Source organism: Macrobrachium nipponense, chromosome 15, assembly GCF_015104395.2.
Source record: "Macrobrachium nipponense isolate FS-2020 chromosome 15, ASM1510439v2, whole genome shotgun sequence".
Lineage (NCBI taxonomy): Eukaryota > Metazoa > Arthropoda > Malacostraca > Decapoda > Palaemonidae > Macrobrachium > Macrobrachium nipponense.
The window spans coordinates 16,505,548-16,524,832 of NC_087208.1; the positions used below are offsets into that span (position 1 = coordinate 16,505,548).

Sequence of the window (19,285 nt, forward strand, 5' to 3'; positions counted from 1 at the left end):
AGGACTTGACGACGACGTTTAGACCTGATACGGTCTTTAGGATTACTCGTCAACCTCGAGAAGTTCCAGATGATTCCCAGCCAGAACCTGGTATATCTGGGGATTCAGATGGATTCTCTGGGTTTTCGGGTTTTTCCTTCGCAGGAAAGACTCATTCGAGGCTTTCAAAAAGTCTCAACCATCTTAGGGAAGGAACGCAGCTCAGCGAGGGAATGGTTGAGCCTACTGGGGACCCTATCCTCGCTGGAGCAGTTCTTTTCCCTAGGGAGGCTTCACCTTCGCCCCCTTCAATTCTTCCTTCAGAGGGTTTGGAATTGGAAGACAGGACAACTGACAGACTCCTTTCCGATTCCTCAGGACGTAAAGGATCACAAAGTGGTGGTTGACCCCTCTCAAGAAGAACGAGGGCTTGTCCCTTGCCATTCAGAGCCTCAACCAAGTGTTGTTTTCCGACGCATCAGAGACAGGATGGGGAGCAACCTTAGGAGCAAGGGAAGTGTCAGGCACCTGGACAAGGGAACAGGTGTCCTGGCATATAAACTCCAAAGAACTTTTGGCGATACACCTAGCACTAAAGTTCTTCGAGTCGGAAGTCAGAGGCGGGGTGGTCCAAGTCAACTCAGACAACACCACGGCTCTGGCTTACATCCGAAAGCAGGGGGGGGGACCCATTCTTTCTCCCTCTACGAACTGGTGAGAGATCTGTTGATCTGGACAGAGGAAAGGAATATTACCTTACCTTACCTTACAGACCTTACATCTTGTTCGGGTTGCCCCAGGTCCCTCAGTGTGAGGCACCTCTAATGTCTACCAGAGAGTTGCTAGTACATCTTCCGGTATATTTTGCATCTTCCAATCTTGGATGGTCTGGGATGCAGTTTAGATATTTGTCGAGCTTATTCTTAAACACATCTACGCTCACTCCTGATATATTCCTCAGATGAGCTGGCAACGCATTGAATAGACGCTGCATACGATGCTGGTGCGTAGTGGATTAATGTCCTGTGTGCTTTCCTTATTTTCCTGTATAGTTTTGGGCACTATTAATCTACCTCTGCTTGTCTTTCTGATATTTTTAGTTCCATGATATTTTCTGCTATTCCTTCTATCTGTTTCCATGCCTGAATTATCATGTAGCGTTCTCTTCTCCTTTCTAGACTATATAATTTTAAGAATTGTAGTCTTTCCCAGTAGTCTAGGTCCTTAACTTCTACTATTCTAGCTGTAAAGGACCTTTGTACACTCTCTATTTGTGCAATATCCTTTTGATAGTGTGGGTACCATATCATATTGCAATATTCAAGTGGACTACGAACATATGTTTTTCATACATTCAACTTACCTGTCAGATATATACATAGCTATCGACTCCGTCGTTCCCGACAGAATTTCAAATTTCGCGGCACTCGCTACAGGTAGGTCAGGTGATCTACCGCCCTGCTCTGGGTGGCAGGGCTAGGAACTATTCCCGTTTTCTAATCATAATCTCTCTGTCGCCGGCTGTATCAACATTGTTGTTACTTCCTCCTGACTAGAATTCGTTTTTTCGCAAAGCTTTTGATCATCTCTCGCTGATATTTGGTGACGTACTTGGATCGTGTTTGGCATTCGCTATCGTGGACTGTTTTTTGGACTTGGTTTTGGAATTTGTGAATATGTCTGATTCTAGTGTTAGTTTCAGAGTGTGTGAATGAGGGCTGTAAGGTGAGGATTCCGAAAGCTTCGGTAGATCCTCACACTAGTTGTAGGGGGTGTAGAATGGTTGAATGTTCGATTGAGAATACGTGTAATGAGTGTGAGAATCTGAATGCACAAGAGTGGAAGAATCTAACTTCTTACTTGAAGAAGTTAGAGAGAGATAGAGAGAGGAAGGCGGCTTATAAAACCCGCAGTATGACTGCCTCTCATGATTTACTGTCTAGCTCTGTAGCTTCTTCCTATGATGATAATAACCATTCTGTTTCAGCCCGTTCACATCTTGCTAATCCCTCTAGTTCTGCTTCGGAAATAGCAGAACTTAGAGCTTCCCTTCAGAAAATGCAGGAAAAAGTCGCAGCATTGGAAGGTAAGGAAAGTGAATGTGGCAGTGATTTTAGTGTCCCCAGTGTAGTGGAGGGGGCGTCTGGTCGTCTCTGCGACGCTCCCAGGCCTAGACCTCTTCCAAGCTCCCTGGCCCGGATGGAAGAAGGAAAGTCGGAAAGCCGTTACGGTGGGGGTTTTTTGTGGAGAATCCCCAACGATCAGGCGTCCCTTCGGCAGAATCGATCGTATCGACTGCCAAAGACCGCTATAGGAAAAGCATCCTTCGAGAGTGCTTTCGTCGTCGAGTTCGCCTTCGCCGAGAAGAGGATGGAAGGAGTCGAATCTTTCCCGTCCTTTGAAGAGGAGTAAGAAAGAGCACGAGCTCAATTCGAGTCCCGAGCGCTTCTCAGAAGGAGGAGCACCTTCGGTAATAAAGAGGGCTAGAATACAGTCAGACTCTGGGTCTGGAAGAGATCCTAGAGCGCATTCCAGATCTCCCTCTCCTAATGCGGAAGATTCCTCAACCAAGAAAATTTTGAAGAGTATGCAAGAGCAATTAGCCTTGTTAGTAGGAACTCGTTATAAGGAGCCTACTCGTAAGAAGGATGATAGGCTTCCTATTAAAAGATCTAAATACCTATCTCCTGCCAGGCGCGACGCATCCTTCAGGGGAGTTGTCGCACAGGCGGCCATCTCTGGGGGGGGCGGTGCGCTAGACAGGAGAGAGGTAAGAAAGGAAGCTACTCCTGTCAAGAGTAGGGCGCCAACCAGAAGCCAGACTCCGAGTAGGCGCAACGAGCCAGTACAAGATTCAAGATCTTCAATCAAGCGCCAAGAGTTACCTGAAGAGGAAGATCCTGTTAGGAGTAGAGCACTTGTGAGACGGAAAGCGCCTACTAAACATCAGACGCATGCTAAGGATCAAGAGTATTCGGAACGGCGTACTCCTACAAGACACCAGGAGTCGTCGGGCCTAGATACTCCTCCCAGGCGCCAGGAGTATTCTGAACTAAATACTCCTCTCAGGCGCCAGGAGTATTCGGAAGCTTATACTCCTCTCAGGCGCCAGGAGTACTCTGCACTTAATACTCCTCCCAGGCGCCAGGAGTATTCGGAACTTAATACTCCTACCACACGCCAGGAGTATTCTGAACAAAATGCGCCTTCTAAAAGCCAGGAGTATTCGAGGCGCTTTGCGCCTGCCAGGCGCCAGGAGTATTCCAGGCGCGTTACTCCTCCCAGGCGCCAGGAGTATTCCGAAGCTTATACTCCTCCCAGGCGCCAGGAGTATTCGGAACTTAATACTCCTACCACGCGCCAGGAGTATTCTGAACAAAATGCGCCTGATAAAAGCCAGGAGTATTCGAGGCGCTTTGCGCCTGCCAGGCGCCAGGAGTATTCCAGGCGCGTTACTCCTCCCAGGCGCCAGGAGTATTTCGAAGCTAATACTCCTCCCAGGCGCCAGGAGTACTCGGAACTTAATACTCCTACAACGCGCCAGGAGGATTCTAAACAAAATGCGCCTACTGAAAGCCAGGAGTATTCGAGGCGCTTTGCGCCTGCCAGGCGCCAGGAGTATTCCAAGCACGTTACTCCTCCCAGGCGAGATACTCCTACTGTACACCAGGCGCATTCCTCGGAAGAACCTGACACTCGTAAGAGAGTAAGAGAAGAGTCAGTAGAAAGAAGAGAACCTTCCTCCTTCCGAGCCTATCAACCAGAAGATGCCTCGGAGGACGAAATGAAGGAAGGATCTTCTAATTATAAAGTTCTTTCGTCCCTTTTGTTGGAGGAATATGGAGACTCTTTGACGCCAGCTGCTCCCCCTTCGCCACGCTCGCAGTTTTCAAGCACGAAAACACTCAAGTCTTCCTCTTTCCTTAAAATGAAGCCTGCCATTTCTATGAGGAGAGCTCTACAATCTCTTGACTCCTGGTTCAAGAAGAAGAAGGAGTTAGGAAGGACGGTCTTTTGTATGCCTCCCGCTAAACTTACAGGGAGGAGAGGAATTTGGTATGAAACGGGAGAGGATATGGGACTATCTCTGTCCGTTTCAGCTGAGTCAGACTTCTCGAGTTTGGTGGATTCGTCGAGAAGGCACGCCTTGAATGCAGCGAAGGTTACATGGGGGCTTTCGGAAACGGATCACCTCATCAAGGGACTTTTTCATACTTTAGAGTTTTTAACTTCTTAGATTGGTCCCTTGGGGTTCTGGCCAAGAAATCTCAAGAAAATGAACAACTCGACCCAGAAACCCTGAATTGCATCCTCGCCTGTATTGATAAGGCTGTTCAGGATGGATCGGCTGAGGTATGCTCCCTATATGGTGCAGGAGTTTTAAAGAAAAGGGCGGTGCACAGTGCTTTCCTCACGAAGGCCGTCTCTCATTCACAGAGAGCCGCATTATTGTTTGCGCCTCTCTCTGAAAACCTTTTTCCCTCACAGTTGGTGAAGGACATCGCGCATTCCTCTGACGGAAAAAGGCCACCCAGGATCTCCTTAGACAATCCTCAAGGAAGAATAGGCCTGTGGCTAGTGAGGAAAAGAAAGTGGCTCGCACCCAGCTCAGAAACAGCCCTTTCGAGGAGGTCTTCCAACTAGACCGATCGCCAGAAGGAAGTCAACCGATAAGAGGGGCAGGTCTTCCTTCCGTTCCTTTAAGAAAGGGAAGTGAAAATTCTGTCCTCCAGACACCCGTAGGAGCCAGGCTACATTATTTTGCGAAAGCCTGGGAAGACATAGGAGCCAACACTTGGACGATGTCGATTATCAAGAAGGGGTATCGCATCCCATTCAAGGACATTCCTCCCTTGACAACATCTCCGAGGGAATTGTCCGCCAGATACAGGGACCCTATTCTGAGGGATACTCTTCGTCAGATGGTGGAACAGATGTGGAACAAAAGAGCAATAGAACTTGTGCTGGATTGCAACTCCCCGGGGTTTTACAATCGCTTGTTTCTTGTAACAAAAGCCTCGGGGGGATGGAGACCGGTACTGGACGTAAGTGCGCTGAACAAATTCGTCGAACAACAGAAGTTCAGCATGGAAACGTCTGCCTCAGTCCTTGCAGCACTGCGGCAAGGGGATTGGATGGTGTCCTTAGACCTTCAGGACGCATACTTCCACATCCGATCCACCATTCGTCGAGGAAGTACCTTCGATTTATGTTCGAAGGAAGAAATTATCAGTTCAGGGCCCTGTGTTTCGGCCTTTTTTTTTTTTTTTGTGTCCACCATCGGCTCCTCAAGTCTTCACAGACGACGATGAACAAAAAATGTCACAAGGCACTTACATTTGAAAGGGATAAATGTCTCCCTGTACCTGGACGAACTGGCTCATCAGAGCCATTGTCTCAAAAGCAGTGTTTGGAGGACCTGCGAACAAACACTGGAATTGACAAAGTCTTTGGGATTGATCGTGAACCTCGAGAAGTCTCAGATGATCCCCAGCCAGAACGTGGTTTATCTGGGGATTCAGATGGATTCTCGGGGTTTTCGAGTTTTTCCATCTCAAGAGAGAATAAAGAAAGGCTGTGCCACAGTATCGAACTTTCTAGGGAAGGAGCGCACTTCAGCGAGGGAATGGCTGAGCCTTCTGGGAACTCTTCCCTCGCTCGAAACAGTTCTTTCTCCTAGGAAGATTACATCTTCGACCGCTTCAGTTCTTCCTAAGAAGAAGTTGGAGTTGGAAGACAGGTCAGCTCTCGGACACGTTTCCAATCTCGGAAGAGATAAAACATCATTTGAAGTGGTGGTTGGTTCCATTAAAGGAAAACAAAAGGAGTGTCCCTGCAAGTACGGAACCCAAGCCTGACATTGTTTTCAGACGCCTCGGAGGCGGGCTGGGGTCAACATTGGGACCCAGAGAAGTGTCAGGCACCTGGTCGGCAGAACAGGTGTCATGGCACATAAATTGCAAAGAGCTCTTAGCGATTCACCTAGCACTAAAGAGCTTCGAACACTTAGGTCAGAGGAAAAGTCGTGCAGATAAAATTCAGACAATACGACAGCTCTGGCTTATGTCAAGAAGCAAGGAGGGACGCACTCTTTTGCTCTGTACGAGCTGGCACGGGATCTATGATTTGGGCGAACCAAAGGAAGGTAATTCTCCTAACAAGGTTTGTTCAAGGGGAGAGGAATGTGAGAGCGGACAGATTGAGCAGGAGATTCCAGGTCCATTCCACAGAGTGGACACTCCACTCAGAAGTCTGTCAGAGCCTTTGGCTCCTTTGGGGGAAGCCTCAAATAGATCTTTTCGCCACGTTCCTCTCCAAACGGATAAATACATTTTGTGCCCTGGTGGAGGATCCCCGGGCTTATGCAACAGACGCCTTTCTCCTGGACTGGTCAGGAATAGACGTTTACCGCCTTTCCCCCGTTCAAGATACTGGGGGAAGTAGTCAGAAAATTCGTGGCATCCGAAGGAACCAAGATGACTCTGATCGCTCCGTATTGGCCAGCTCAAATTTGGTTCACAGAGGTGATGGAATGGACAGTGGACTTCCCCAGATCTCTTCCAAACAGAATAGATCTGCTCAAACAACCCCACTTCGAGAGGTACCATCAAAATCTACCCGCTCTTGCTCTGACTGCCTTTCGACTATCGAAAGACTTGTCAGAGCGAGAGGGTTTCTCGCCAGGCAGCAAACGCAATTGCTAGAGCCCGCAGATCATCCTACGAGGCGAGTGTACCAATCGAAGTGGAAGTTTTCAGAAACTGGTGTAGGTCGAAGAAGCTGTCCTCTTCCAGTACCTCTGTGACCGAAATTGCAGATTTCTTCTGTTTCTTAGACAAAAGTCGCATCTCTCAGTACCAACTATTAAGGGGTACAGGAGTATGCTCTCAGCAGTCTTTAGAAACAGAGGATTAGATCTAACGAATGATAAGGATTTGCACGACCTCATTCGTTCATTCGAAACATCTAAATCACTTGTACCTAAGGTTCCAAGCTGAACTTAGATGTGGTGCTTAAATTTCTTTCATCAGATGAATTCGAAACCCCACTTCACACTGCTTCGTTCCGTAATATCACTAGAAAGTGTTGTTTCTGATCTCTCTTGCAACGGCAAAAAGAATCAGAATTGCACGCCCTTGAATCAAGAGTTGGCTTCAAGGAGACTCCGCAATTTGTTCATTTCAGTCCCTTTTTCTGGCCAAAAATCGAAAACCCTTCAAATCCCTGGCCCAGGAGCTTCGAAGTGAAAGGACTTTCTAGTTTGGTGGGGGCAGAGAGGCAGAAAGATCCCTTTGCCCAGTTAGAGCTCTAAAATTTTATCCTGGACAGGAAGAAAGCAGTTGGGGGTTCGCAGAAAGGTCTTTGGTGCTCAGTGAAAGACCCCAGAGCAATGTCCAAGAACGCTTTAGCCTTCTTTGTTAGAAGTGTTATCACGGAAGCTCATAAGAAGTGTCCAGATGATTCTTTTAATCTTCTAAGAGTGGGAGCCCACGAAGTTAGAGCAATCGCAACTTCGGTAGGCGTTCCAAAGAAATATGTCACTAAAGAACATTTTGGACACAACTTATTGGAGATGCAACTCTGTGTTTGCATCCCATTATTTAAAAAGACGTGCGAGTTACGTATGATAAATGTTTTTCGTTAGGTCCGTTTGTGTCAGCACAAACGGTTCTGGGTAAAGGAGAAAGCACCAATCCTTAAAATTATGTACGTAACCCTCTTGTCGGATGTGTTCTCGGGTTTTCGATGTATGGGAGTGTCAGTTTGTCGCACAGGCGGCCTTCACTTCTCTTCATTTGAAAATCGAGTGACATCTGATATTAGAGGGGTACAAAAATTTTGTTATTTTTGTATGTATGAGTTTCGAGGTTTGTGGTTGTTTGCAAAATGAGTTTGGGGATAACTCTAGGCGAATCTTAGAAACTAACACGGGTTAGGATCGGGTGATCGGGATTGGTTGTGTGCTCCTTAAATTAGTGCGTGTTGTCATATAAGCGGATGTGCTCCCATTGACAAACGCCAGTTAGGATTCTGTCGAGTAAGTGGAAGAGACCCCATCGACAGATCCACAAGAACTCTTGGCCACAGATCACTATCTCGCTAAGGCTCTTGAGATGAAGCAGACTCCGGGGCAGTAGCCACGAAGTCTTCCATCTAAAAAGGTAGGAACTAAGGTTTATTAATACCTACAACATATGTGTTTACCTGTCTAGTCAGTTAGTTAGCTGTCTCTTGCCCTCCACCAAAGGGTGTCAATCAGCTATGTATATATCTGACAGGTAAGTTGAATGTATGAAAATGACATTGTTATGATACAATAAAGTTTCATTATACATACTTACCTGGCAGATATATACAATTGAAGACCCACCCAGCCTCCCGCAGGAGACAGGTGGAAGAGAGATTATGATTAGAAAACGGGAATAGTTCCTAGACCCCCCCCCTGCCACCAGAGCAGGCGGTAGATCACCTGACCTACCTGTAGCGAGTGCCGCGAAATTTGAAATTCTGTCGGGAACGACGGAGTCGATAGCTATGTATATATCTGCCAGGTAAGTATGTATGAAACTTTATTGTATCATAACAATGTCATTTTTCTGTTGTGTAAAAATTCTTTTAACCATCTTCCTACTTTATCCACGATATTGTGTTTTATAATTTTCTTCGCTAATATATTATGGTCTACTTTATCAAAAGCTTTGCAAAGTCTAAATAAACCACATCTGTTTCATTTCCGCTTTTCATATTTTTGAATATGTTCTCACGGTGGACTAACAGTTGGGTTTGTGTACTTTTTCCGGTAAGAAACCATGTTGTCCTTTATTAAACAAATTATTTTTTATTAAATGTTTCATAATATTTTTCTTCATTACCCTTTCATACACTTTCATAATATGTGATGTTAGACTCACAGGCCTATAATTACTTGCCTCTAGTCTTGATCCACTTTTGAAAGTAGGGGTAATATATGCTAATTTGTGCTCATCATAAATCTTGCCTGTATCTACACTTTGTCTTAATAATATTGCAAGTGGCTTTGCGATAGAATGAACTACTTTCTTAACAAAATAGCAGGAATTCCATCAGGCCCTGCAGCAGCTCCATTTTTAATTTCATTAATAGCCTGCACAATATCAGCTTCATTAATATCTATGTCAGCTAAATATTCACTATTTTTCATCCCTTACTTCTATATCATTATCTTCATTATCTATTCTAGGGGTGAATTCTCTCTTATATCGTTCTGCCAGTATGTTGCAAATTTCCTTTTTTTCATCGTTAATCTCCCTTCAATTCTCAGAGGGCCTATTTCTATTCTTCTTTTATTCATCTTCTTCGCATATGAGTATAATAGCTTGGGGTTTTGCTTGATATTTTAATAGGGTTTTTTCTTCCAAGTCCCGTTTTTCATTTTCTTTTGATTGTATAATCTTTTGTTCTGCATTTTCTATCTTACTTTTAGTTCTATAACTTTCCATGCATTTTTTCTTTTGCAAGACCTTTTTTCCACTTTCTGATTTTCTGGAACAAGATCCTTCTGTCTCTTGGTATGCATGAATGATGTTTACTTTTCTTCTTCGGTATATATTTTTCCACTATTTTCTCCAATATTTTATATAATATCTCCGTATTTACCCTTATGTCATCACTTACGAAAATGTTATCCCAATCTTTGTTTAATTCTTCATTAATTTCTGACCATTTTATATTTTTTACTGTAGAAGTTGTATTTTTCCATATCCTTCCCACTTTTTCATTTCTTGCTTATCTCTATTTCACTTGCTTGGAATGAACTGTTAATTCTATGACATTATGGTCTGAAATATTCGCATTATAAACTATTATTTCTTTAACATAATTCATCTCGTTCACAAATACTAGGTCTAAAGTATTTTCCTTTCTTGTTGGCAGGTGATTTATTTGTTGAATGTTGTATTCTAGTAGCATATCTAATAGCTTTTCAAATTGCCTCTTATTCTGCACTACTATTACTCTCTTTTTTATATGTATAAGTACAACCACAATCTCCTATTCGTTCTTCCATTCTACGAAAGGAAAGTTGAAGTCACCAGATAGGAGATAGTCCAGTCCTTGTGATTTCTACATATATCATCCAATTTTCAATTATTAAGTCAAACTCTTTAGTATTAGGAGGTCTATATATTACTATGTTCATCAATTTTTCTGATTCCAATTCTACCGCTATTAGTTCACATTCTGAGTTACTATATTTCTCATATATTTTTCCTTGTTTTTTTGTCTTTCCCATATATTGCGGTTCCCCTTGATTCCTATTTTTTTCTATCTGATCTATAAGTTTGGAACCCTTTTATTTGATCATCATTCCCAGTCTCTTGGGAATACCAGGTTTCACTTATATTCCTTATATCTATTTTCTTTTCATTTTGGGTTAGTTCTTCTAAGTACTCTATTTTTCTTTTTGAGTTACTCGTAACTCAAACCCTGCGCATTCATCACTATGATGGTTTTGCGTGTTTTCTCCTTCATTTAATACTGGTAGTAATAAGGATTTTCCCATGTCTCTTTCCTGTCTGGTATGTGTTCTTTTTTTCATTTCCAGAAAATTTCTGACATTAAAAAATCCAACTTTTCCATAATATTTGATCTTCCTTCATCATAATTATTCATTTTGTGTCTGAATCTGCAATTTTCTCCGTTTCTGCAATATCCTCTTGCATAATTTTTTTCTGACACCTCCTTGCATATCCATTGGTGGTTTGCTTTTCTCTTTTACCTGATATTTCTGATTTCTCTCTTTATTTGTTTCTTTCTTATTTTGGATTTTATTACTTGGTTGGTTATTTATTTGATTATGATTCATGGCTACAGGGTGCATATATTTGCATTTTTTGTCGAACTTACATCCTTTTCCTTCTTTTAGGTTTTTACATATTTTTGGATGCAGATCTCTGCAATCATCCCCATATCCATCTAAGTATGCACATTTACCATATATTTCATAGTTTTGACATATCTTAGGATGTTTGTAGTAACATCTTTCTCCAAATCTGCAATTCCCTCTTTTCAAAAGGTTGCAGATTTTGTCTTTCTTGTCTATTTTTTCCTCTTTCCCGTCATTGTATAGATCTGGGTAGAGCCTCTTCGGGATTTGCTTTTCTGTTGTCATATCGTAATTTATTTCTTCGTAGGTATGCTGCTTTATTGCCTCATATGTAGTATCAATGAGTATCTCTGCATCCATTCTTTTATCTTGTTCTTTGTTTTCCTTATTTTTTTCTGTCATTTCATTTTTGTTTACTTCTCTTCCGTTTTCCTCTTCTTCTTTTTCTTCTTCTTCTTCCTCTTCCTCTTCTTCTTCATCCTCAACTATTTGTACATTCAATCTTGATTTAATAACATTGTCTATCCATGATAGACATGTTGAACAAAAAATTCTTGTATCTTTTCTCAAATCTTGTATTACCTCAGCACACTGTGGATGGGTCGGAATGTTGCATGCAGCACATTTTCTGATTAGGTTTTGTGGATTGACTATGCTATACCAAACCTTACACAGTTTGCATGCTTTTGGCATTCTTTATCCTAATGCATCAATTAGGATATTCACAAGATTCACCTTATTCATTTTCTTTGTCCTTACGAGATTTGTCCAAGGAACGAGGAACATGAGAGCAGACAGACTGAGCAGGAGGAACCAGGTCCTTCCTACAGAGTGGACCCTCCACTCAGAAGTGTGTCAAAGACTCTGGTCTCTGTGGGGGAGGCCTCAGATCGACCTTTTTGCCACGTCTCTCTCCAAGAGAATAGACAACTTCTGCTCGTCAGTAGAGGATCCAAGAGAAATAGCGGTCGATGACCTACTCCTAGATTGGTCGGGCTTAGACGCTTACGCCTCTCCCCCTTTCAAACTTCTAGGGGAAGTGCTCAGGAAGTTTGTGGCCTCAAAGGGGACGAGATTGACCCTCATCGCCCCCTTTTGGCCCGCTCAAGATTGGTTCACAGAGGTACTGGAATGGACGGTGGACTTCCCCAGATCTCTTCCAAACAGGACGGATCTGCTCAAACAACCCCACTTCAAGATGTTTCACCAAAAACCTCCCCGCTCTCGCTCTGACTGCCTTTCGACTATCGAATGACTCGTCAGAGCGAGAGGCTTTTAGCGAAAAGCTGCCAGCGCTATCGCTAGAGCCCGCAGGTCTTCAACCCTGCGGGTTTACCAGTCGAAGTGGGAAGTCTTTGGGAGATGGTGTAGATCGAAGAAGCTGTCCTCCTCCAATACCTCTGTGACCAACATCACCGATTTCCTTATTTTCCTTAGAGAGGAATCGCACTTAGCTGTATCCACCATCAAAGGATACAGGAGTATGTTATCCGCTGTTTTTAGGAATAGGGGCCTAAAAATAGCTCAAGATAAAAGACCTGCACGATTTTATTCGGTCTTTCGAGATTTCCAAATCTAGAACTCCTCGTACTCCTAGCTGGAATCTTGACGTGGTCCTGAAATTCCTGACATCAGACAAGTTCGAACCTCTGCACCTTGCCTCGTGTAGGGATATCATGAGGAAGTGTATTTTCCTTTTGTCCCTCGCTACTGCCAAGAGAACGAGCGAGTTCCACGCTCTTGATTCACGTGTTGGCTTTAGAGGAGATTCTGCTATCTGTTCTTTCCAGACATTGTTTATGGCTAAGAATGAAAATCCTTCAAAGCCATGGCCCAGGAGCTTTGAAGTGAAGGGCCTTTCTAACCTGGTAGGTAAAGAGACAGATAGGTCTCTTTGCCCGGTCAGGGCTCTTAAGTTTTACCTTCATAAGAAGAAGCAGCTTGAAGGTTGTCAACAAAGTCTATGGTGTGCAGTAAGGGACCTGAAGAGACCCATGTCCAAGAACGCTTTAGCCTTCTTTGTGAGAAGTGTTATAACAGAGGCTCATGATAAATGCCTAGATGACTCCTTCAAACTGCTCAGAGTAAGGGCTCATGAGGTAGGAGCCGTTGCTACTTCATTGGCATTTCATAGAAATATGTCTATGAAGGACATCCTTGATGCTACTTACTGGAGATGCAACTCGGTCTTTGCGTCTCATTACCTGAAGGATGTCAGGGTAACGTACGAGAAATGTTTTTCTCTCAGTCCGTACGTATCTGCGGATTTGGTGCTGGGAAAAGGGGCTGATACTGTCCTTAATTTAGTTGTGTTTTTGATTTGTGGTGTTGAGTTTTTAGGGTTGCTTGAAAGGATGTTGGGGATACTCCTTTCAATCGTAGTACTAACCCGGGTGTAGGGATCAGGTGATCGGGATCGGTGTTGTGCTCCTTGATTTGCCAATAGGCAAGGTGTTTGTCATTTAAGTGGTTCAGCACCCGTTGACAAAATCCCTAGCCTCTGTCGAGTAAGTGGATAAGACCCTTTTGACAGACCCAAAAGAACTCTTAGCATGAGGTCACTTCCTCGCTGAGGCTCTTGAGACGAAGCAGACTCCTGGGCAGTAGCCACGAAGTCTTCCGTCTTATCAGGTAGGAACCAAGGTTTTTTAGTATTACCTACAACGTATGTTGTTTACCTGTCTATTTCAGTAGTTAGCTGTCTCTTACCCACCACCAAGGGTGCCAATCAGCTAAGTATGTATCTGACAGGGAAGTTGAATGTACAAAAATGATATGTATGTTACAATAAAGTTTTGTACATACTTACCTGGCAGATATATACCATTAAATGGCCCACCCAACCTCCCCTCAGGAGACAGGTGGAAGAGAAAATCTGATTAAAAAACAGGAATGGTTCCTAGTCCTGCCACCCAGCAGCAGGGCGGTAGATCACCTGACCTACCTGTAAGTGTGTGCCGCGAAATTTGAATTTCTGTCGGGACGACGGAGTCTGTAGCTAAGTATATATCTGTACAAAACTTTATTGTAACATAACAATATCATATTAATCATAAAAATGTCAATTCTACATATACTTACCAAGTAATTACAAGATGGGAGTCCAACCTCTCCCCCTTACATGGATGATTATTATTCATAATCAAATTGAAGAACCCGGCTCAGTTGTTCCTCTTCTTCCCAAAAGTGGGTGGGACTAGTTACCTATAGAAAAACAAAAACAAAGAAGAATCACCACTGTGAATTCTGAATTTTAGCTGGTGCTAGAAACTGTTAGAGCTATGTAATTTCTTGGTAAGTATATGTCAAATTTTATTTTATCATAAAAATGTCATTTTCACTTTTTTGTCACTCCCCTAAATTAATCAAATTATTGGATATTTTGTCATAGCACAGGATATAAACAGCATGAAATGGGAAGCTAGCTTTCACACATTTTTTTCATTAAAGTAACATGAATTTCTTTATAGCTGGTTGCCCATTTTATTAGCTAATCAAGTAGGTGTTATACATTTTGCCAGTATCAGTATTTGTGAATTTTTTTTATTAATTCTAAAGTTGTTTTGCACTAATAGCTAGTGTGCTAATTTGTTTCTTGTTATTGCAGAATAGCATCTGTGTTATGCGACATTCACGTTGGGATGTAAAAGGGGAGCAGCAGGATGGGCCTAAGGACCAGCCAAGAAGGTGGAATAATGGTTCATCTCAAATGGATTGGAATATGAGAACCGATGCTGATGCTCATCCCAGACTCTCATCACCACCTCGTCATAGACCATCACTGCTTGGCACTCCACCACGACTCAGAAGGACTCCTTCTCCCATAGACTATCGTAGTGAAAGCAGGCGGCAACATGATAATCAGCAAAGTGATGGTGTCTCTCAAAATGTAGGACCACCTCATAGCTCTCAGCAGTCTTCGATGGGTCCCCATCAACCCAGTATGCTGGGTCATGGGCCGCCCTTGCTGAACTCATCCCAACATTTATGCTGAGTCAGATCAGGGTCATCACCCACTTGCACAATACCCAGCAAGGCTCTGGGGCCAGAATCATCCAACTTATTATGCAGGGGAAACAGGACAGTATATATTTGACTTGAAATGGTGGGCACAACAGAAGCAGTCTATGGATGCCTATTTAGGTGGTCCTTGTTGGAGAAATGATAATAAGAATGCCCACCAAAGCCAATTTCCACAGTGGTCATTTGGTACTCGGGTTATGAAGAACTATCCAAAAAGGAACAACGGTAACAGTAACACCAGTGCCAACCACAGATCTGGAAGTAGAGGTCATCCCCATGAAAGCAGTTTTAGTGGACAAAGACATGACACTCATTATGATCATGTAGATCCCAGACGTCGTCATTCCTCCTCCTCTCATCGTGGCCAGAAAAACAGAGATGGTGTGTATGATGACCCCGAAGATGCTGAAACCCATCGCAGACCATCGTCCCTGTCTCTTCATGGGCATAAGAGTCGCGATAATTTACAAGATTTGCAAAGAAGGGCTGGGACTGATTTTAGAGAATTTAGGAAAATTCATCCCTCACATCAGCCAGTTAAAGATACATGGGGGAGTAATGAAAATGTTTTAGAAAAGGGGAGAGGGAGTAGAAATGGGAAAAAGACAAAACAGAAACAGCCAGTAAGTCGATTTGAAAGTGGCCTCGCACGTGGCTTGAAAGGTAGTGATTCAGGTAAATTACTGAGATCAAATACTGGCCATGGTAAGATTCCGAAGTCTTTTGGTAATGGTGCTATGCCTGTAGTCATGCAGTCTAGATTTGATATATCCAGAAAAATTAAAAACAAGCTCAAAGGGAAGCGAATGAAGGCAGATGAGAGCGCTACCTATGCTGAAGCTGCTAAAAAGAAAGCACTTGCTGCTGCTGCTAATAAACTTCGAAAAACTTTTCTTGCTGCGAAAAAGAAAAAAGTGGGTGGAGAGTCCTCATCTATAGATGATGAGGATGATGATGATGGAGACTCTTGTGAAATGGAGGAAAATAATGCTCAAGATTTATCCATGCCTCGACGACAACCTAGTTGCCTTGAGTTTGATATTGATATTAGATTTAGTGCTAAAGAGTGGGCGTCAGTTGGCCGTGGCCAAGGGGGAACCAGTAACATTCTTGGAATGCCACAAGGACCATCATCATCGAAAAAGCATGGTAGTACCGCAGACAAAAATATTGGGTTATTAGGGGGGTCAAGTCATGGCTGTGATAAAGAAGGAGAGGAGCAGGAAGATTCTGGAACATACTCAGACTCTGACCTAGGGAGAGCGAACCATCACTGGTCCAGTATTTCTTCTCATTCCTTTCCACGCAGACGACATCTCTCGGAGAGCTCCGGTGTAATGGATTTGAGAAAAAATCCAAATATTGCACCTTTTGCATCCAGACCAGGACCAGGAAGAGTAAGGTCCTGTTCTCTGAGTGTTGTGGAAGGAGCAAGTTCATCAAGAGATGAACGCAGTTGTTCTGCTGGCAACAGGACCGCATTCATGAAGTTCAGTTTTATGCCAAAACTTAAAAGAATAATGTTGAAGCAGCTTCTCACAATGGATAAAAAATCACTGCAGGTCAGTCCCTTATAGGTTATCAGTATATGTATAGTATGTAATGTAGGCTTATTAAGTAGAGATGAAACCAAGTGGTATAACTTGCCACATGTTGGTCAATTTCATGTTTTAAGTATGTTGATGATTACTCTCAGAATATCCTTATGCCCAAATTTGATGAGGCACTACAATATATTATTTACAATGTCTTTTGTTCTATTTTATATTTGGAATGAATCTTACCTGCTGTTAAAGTTAGCTTATATCTTTGCACTAACGGTGCGATTGGCATACAAAAAAAAATTTGTTCTGATACGTAATACAAACCATCGGTCCTTTAACAATACGAACGTAACTTGCGGCAGCTGGAACCAGTCGAAAGCTTCGAACAAGGGAGTTCAGTAGTTAACTGCTTGTCCAACAGTCAGCGCACCGCGTGACTGGGAGGTGAAGAATCACTTTGCTTTTGTCCGCGCTGGGTGACAGGTGTGTTCTCCACTTCTCTCTGCCCACCTTTCGTCGTATGCTTTGTATCTTCAAAACTTTGGTTTGCTCTCTAATACTTGTGTGCTTGTGTCAAAATACTGTGAGTACTTGTGAATTTTGTATTTTTATTATTATTATGGATTCTCGTGAGCTGGAGAGTTCCCCACGCCCCCCCTTCAGCCGCAGATGCCCTGGTGTGGAGGGCCGTAAGTGTGGGGCCTTCCGCTCCTTTATTGAGGTTGACCCTCATGAATTATGTGCTCGGTGTCGGGGGCGCGAATGCTCTCGCACCGAGCCTTGTGATATTTGTTATTTGTGGTCAGAGGAGCAGTGGGCGCGATATGAGGGGAGGAGGAAGCGACTTAAGCCTGCCAGGGAGTCATCGCAAAGTTCTCCGGCTACTCCCCTGGTCACGGACAAGTCGTCTTCTTTCCTTCCTCCATCTCAACTCCCACGTATGGCTCCTACCCCTTCGGGGGGGGTTTGTTCCTCGCTCCTCTTCGCCCGATCCGGCAAGCGTAGAGGAGGGGGCGAGATACCCTGACATTCAGTTGTACTCGGGGTCTTCCGTTTGCTCGGGTGGGACTTGTCCCCCCCCCCCCCCTCCCCCCCAGCAAGGGGGAACCCCCCTACTAACCTGACCCTTGCCTCCTCAGGTGTGCCTGCTGTGGGTGACGACCTCGGCCAGGTTTGGTTCTCCCTGGGTCTCCAGGGGACACCAAGTGTTTGGGGGCTGTTGCATCACCTTCAGCGTCTGTTCAGGCGCCGCTTCCAGGTATTTCGAGGAGGGTCGTGACACCGCCGCCCAGGTTCGCCGCTCTCGCCTCAGCCCCCGACTTCCGGTGCCCAAGAGCTCACCCCTGGACCTGCCGCCAGTACCCAGGATGTTGCTGGCCACTGCCCCGCCTCCTGCCGTACCTGGACCAACCCCTGCCGACGTTGTTCCTGCCCGCAGTGTTGTTGCTCCAGTCGCAGGTCCTTCCAGACAGGTGCAGCCAGGCAGTGTTGCTTCAGCAACTGCCCCGGCTCCGTCCTGGATGGAGGACCTAACGACTGTCCTGAGGAAGCTGACAAAGAAGAAGAAGAAGAAGAGGAGGAAGGTGTCGTCGTCGCCTGCTGCTGCCTCTTCCCCTTCGACTTCCAAGGCTTCACAGCCGAGGAGGAAGAAGGCCGCCTTCTCCCCCCCTTAAGAAGTCTCCTTCAGGAACTTGTAAGGGCCCGTCTCACTCCGGTATGACGGGGGAGTCTTCCGCTGGTCCGCGGGCCCGTATCTCCTTCCGCAGGGAAGAAGAAGACGGGGACCAGAGGGGTACCGGCTAACATCGGTACCTCCTCACCTGGTGCTAGGGGCTCTGCTGCTACATCTTGTTCCGTCTCGGCCTCTCGTTCGCGAGAGGTACCGGGTGTGCGGTCGCCCGGGGGTGACCGTGCAGCCAAGGCTCAGGCTTCCGAGTTCGCTCGGCGCCAGGACCGAGGCACGGAACGGAAGACTGGTGAGAGTCGCTCAGGTGACTCCCGCCAGACCAGCGATCGCTCTTGTAGCGATCCGCTGGTACCCAGGGTTGACGCAATGCTCCCAGACCGGCCGCAGGCTGAGGCAAGGAAGAGGTCCCCTCGGTCGCCGGAACCTGCTTCGGGTGGTTCCAGTGGCATGAGCGCCATGAGGTAGGCCGCCGTCCACGCGACATCGGACTCTGCGGATAGGGCGGGTAGGGAGACAGCCGCAGCTCCTCTGACGCTCGGGACCAGAGCCACTGTTTTCGGTCCAGCCGCTTTCCCCCGGAGAGCTGCACGACCAGGCCTGCAGCTCGATCGCCACCGTGGGTTGGCGATCACCTGCAGCTCCCTAAGCACACCGGTTTTGCCGGTGGACGAGGGGGGAGCGTCAGGTCTTCCTCTCCGATCCCTTCCACTTCCTCGGGTTGCACCAGGAAGAGCGAGGCGAACCGAAGTGATCGTGGGGAGTGCGCTCCTCACGGTCCCACCACGACGCCTACGAGCCTGGCACGGTCTTAGGACCGACCAGATAGTATGCGTAAGTGGCCGGAGGAGACCGGGAAGGGTCTGTTGTGGTTCCTCCTTCTGAAGGAGGAGGGTCTCGGGAGGCGCTCTTGTTGGAGGGACTTGACGGTCCGACTCCACAGGACGCAGTCACTCCCGAAATCCAGTGGTCGTTTTCGAAGGTTATTGCGCTGATTCGTCAGCACAACGACCTTGGGTTTATCACGTTCCTAACTTTCGTGATTATATATATATATATATATAGATATATATATATATATATATATATATATATATATATATATATATATTGTGACGAAGTGGCCTAGAGTATCTGGGTCTGGACACCATTAATACTTGGTGCACGAAGTAGTCAAAGATCTGTGTCTGG

General features: G+C 45.1%; 1 protein-coding gene across 1 annotated transcript in view; it reads left to right on the forward strand.

Moving 5' to 3' along the window:
• The window catches only part of LOC135227003 (uncharacterized), a 44,271-nt gene that overhangs the window by 7,232 nt on the left and 17,754 nt on the right, over window positions 1-19,285 (forward strand). Inside the window, 2 exon segments of the mRNA XM_064266733.1 lie at window positions 14,451-14,818; window positions 14,820-16,428. Of these exon segments, the coding sequence (XP_064122803.1) occupies window positions 14,466-14,818; window positions 14,820-16,428 (1,962 nt within the window). The 5' untranslated portion in view covers window positions 14,451-14,465.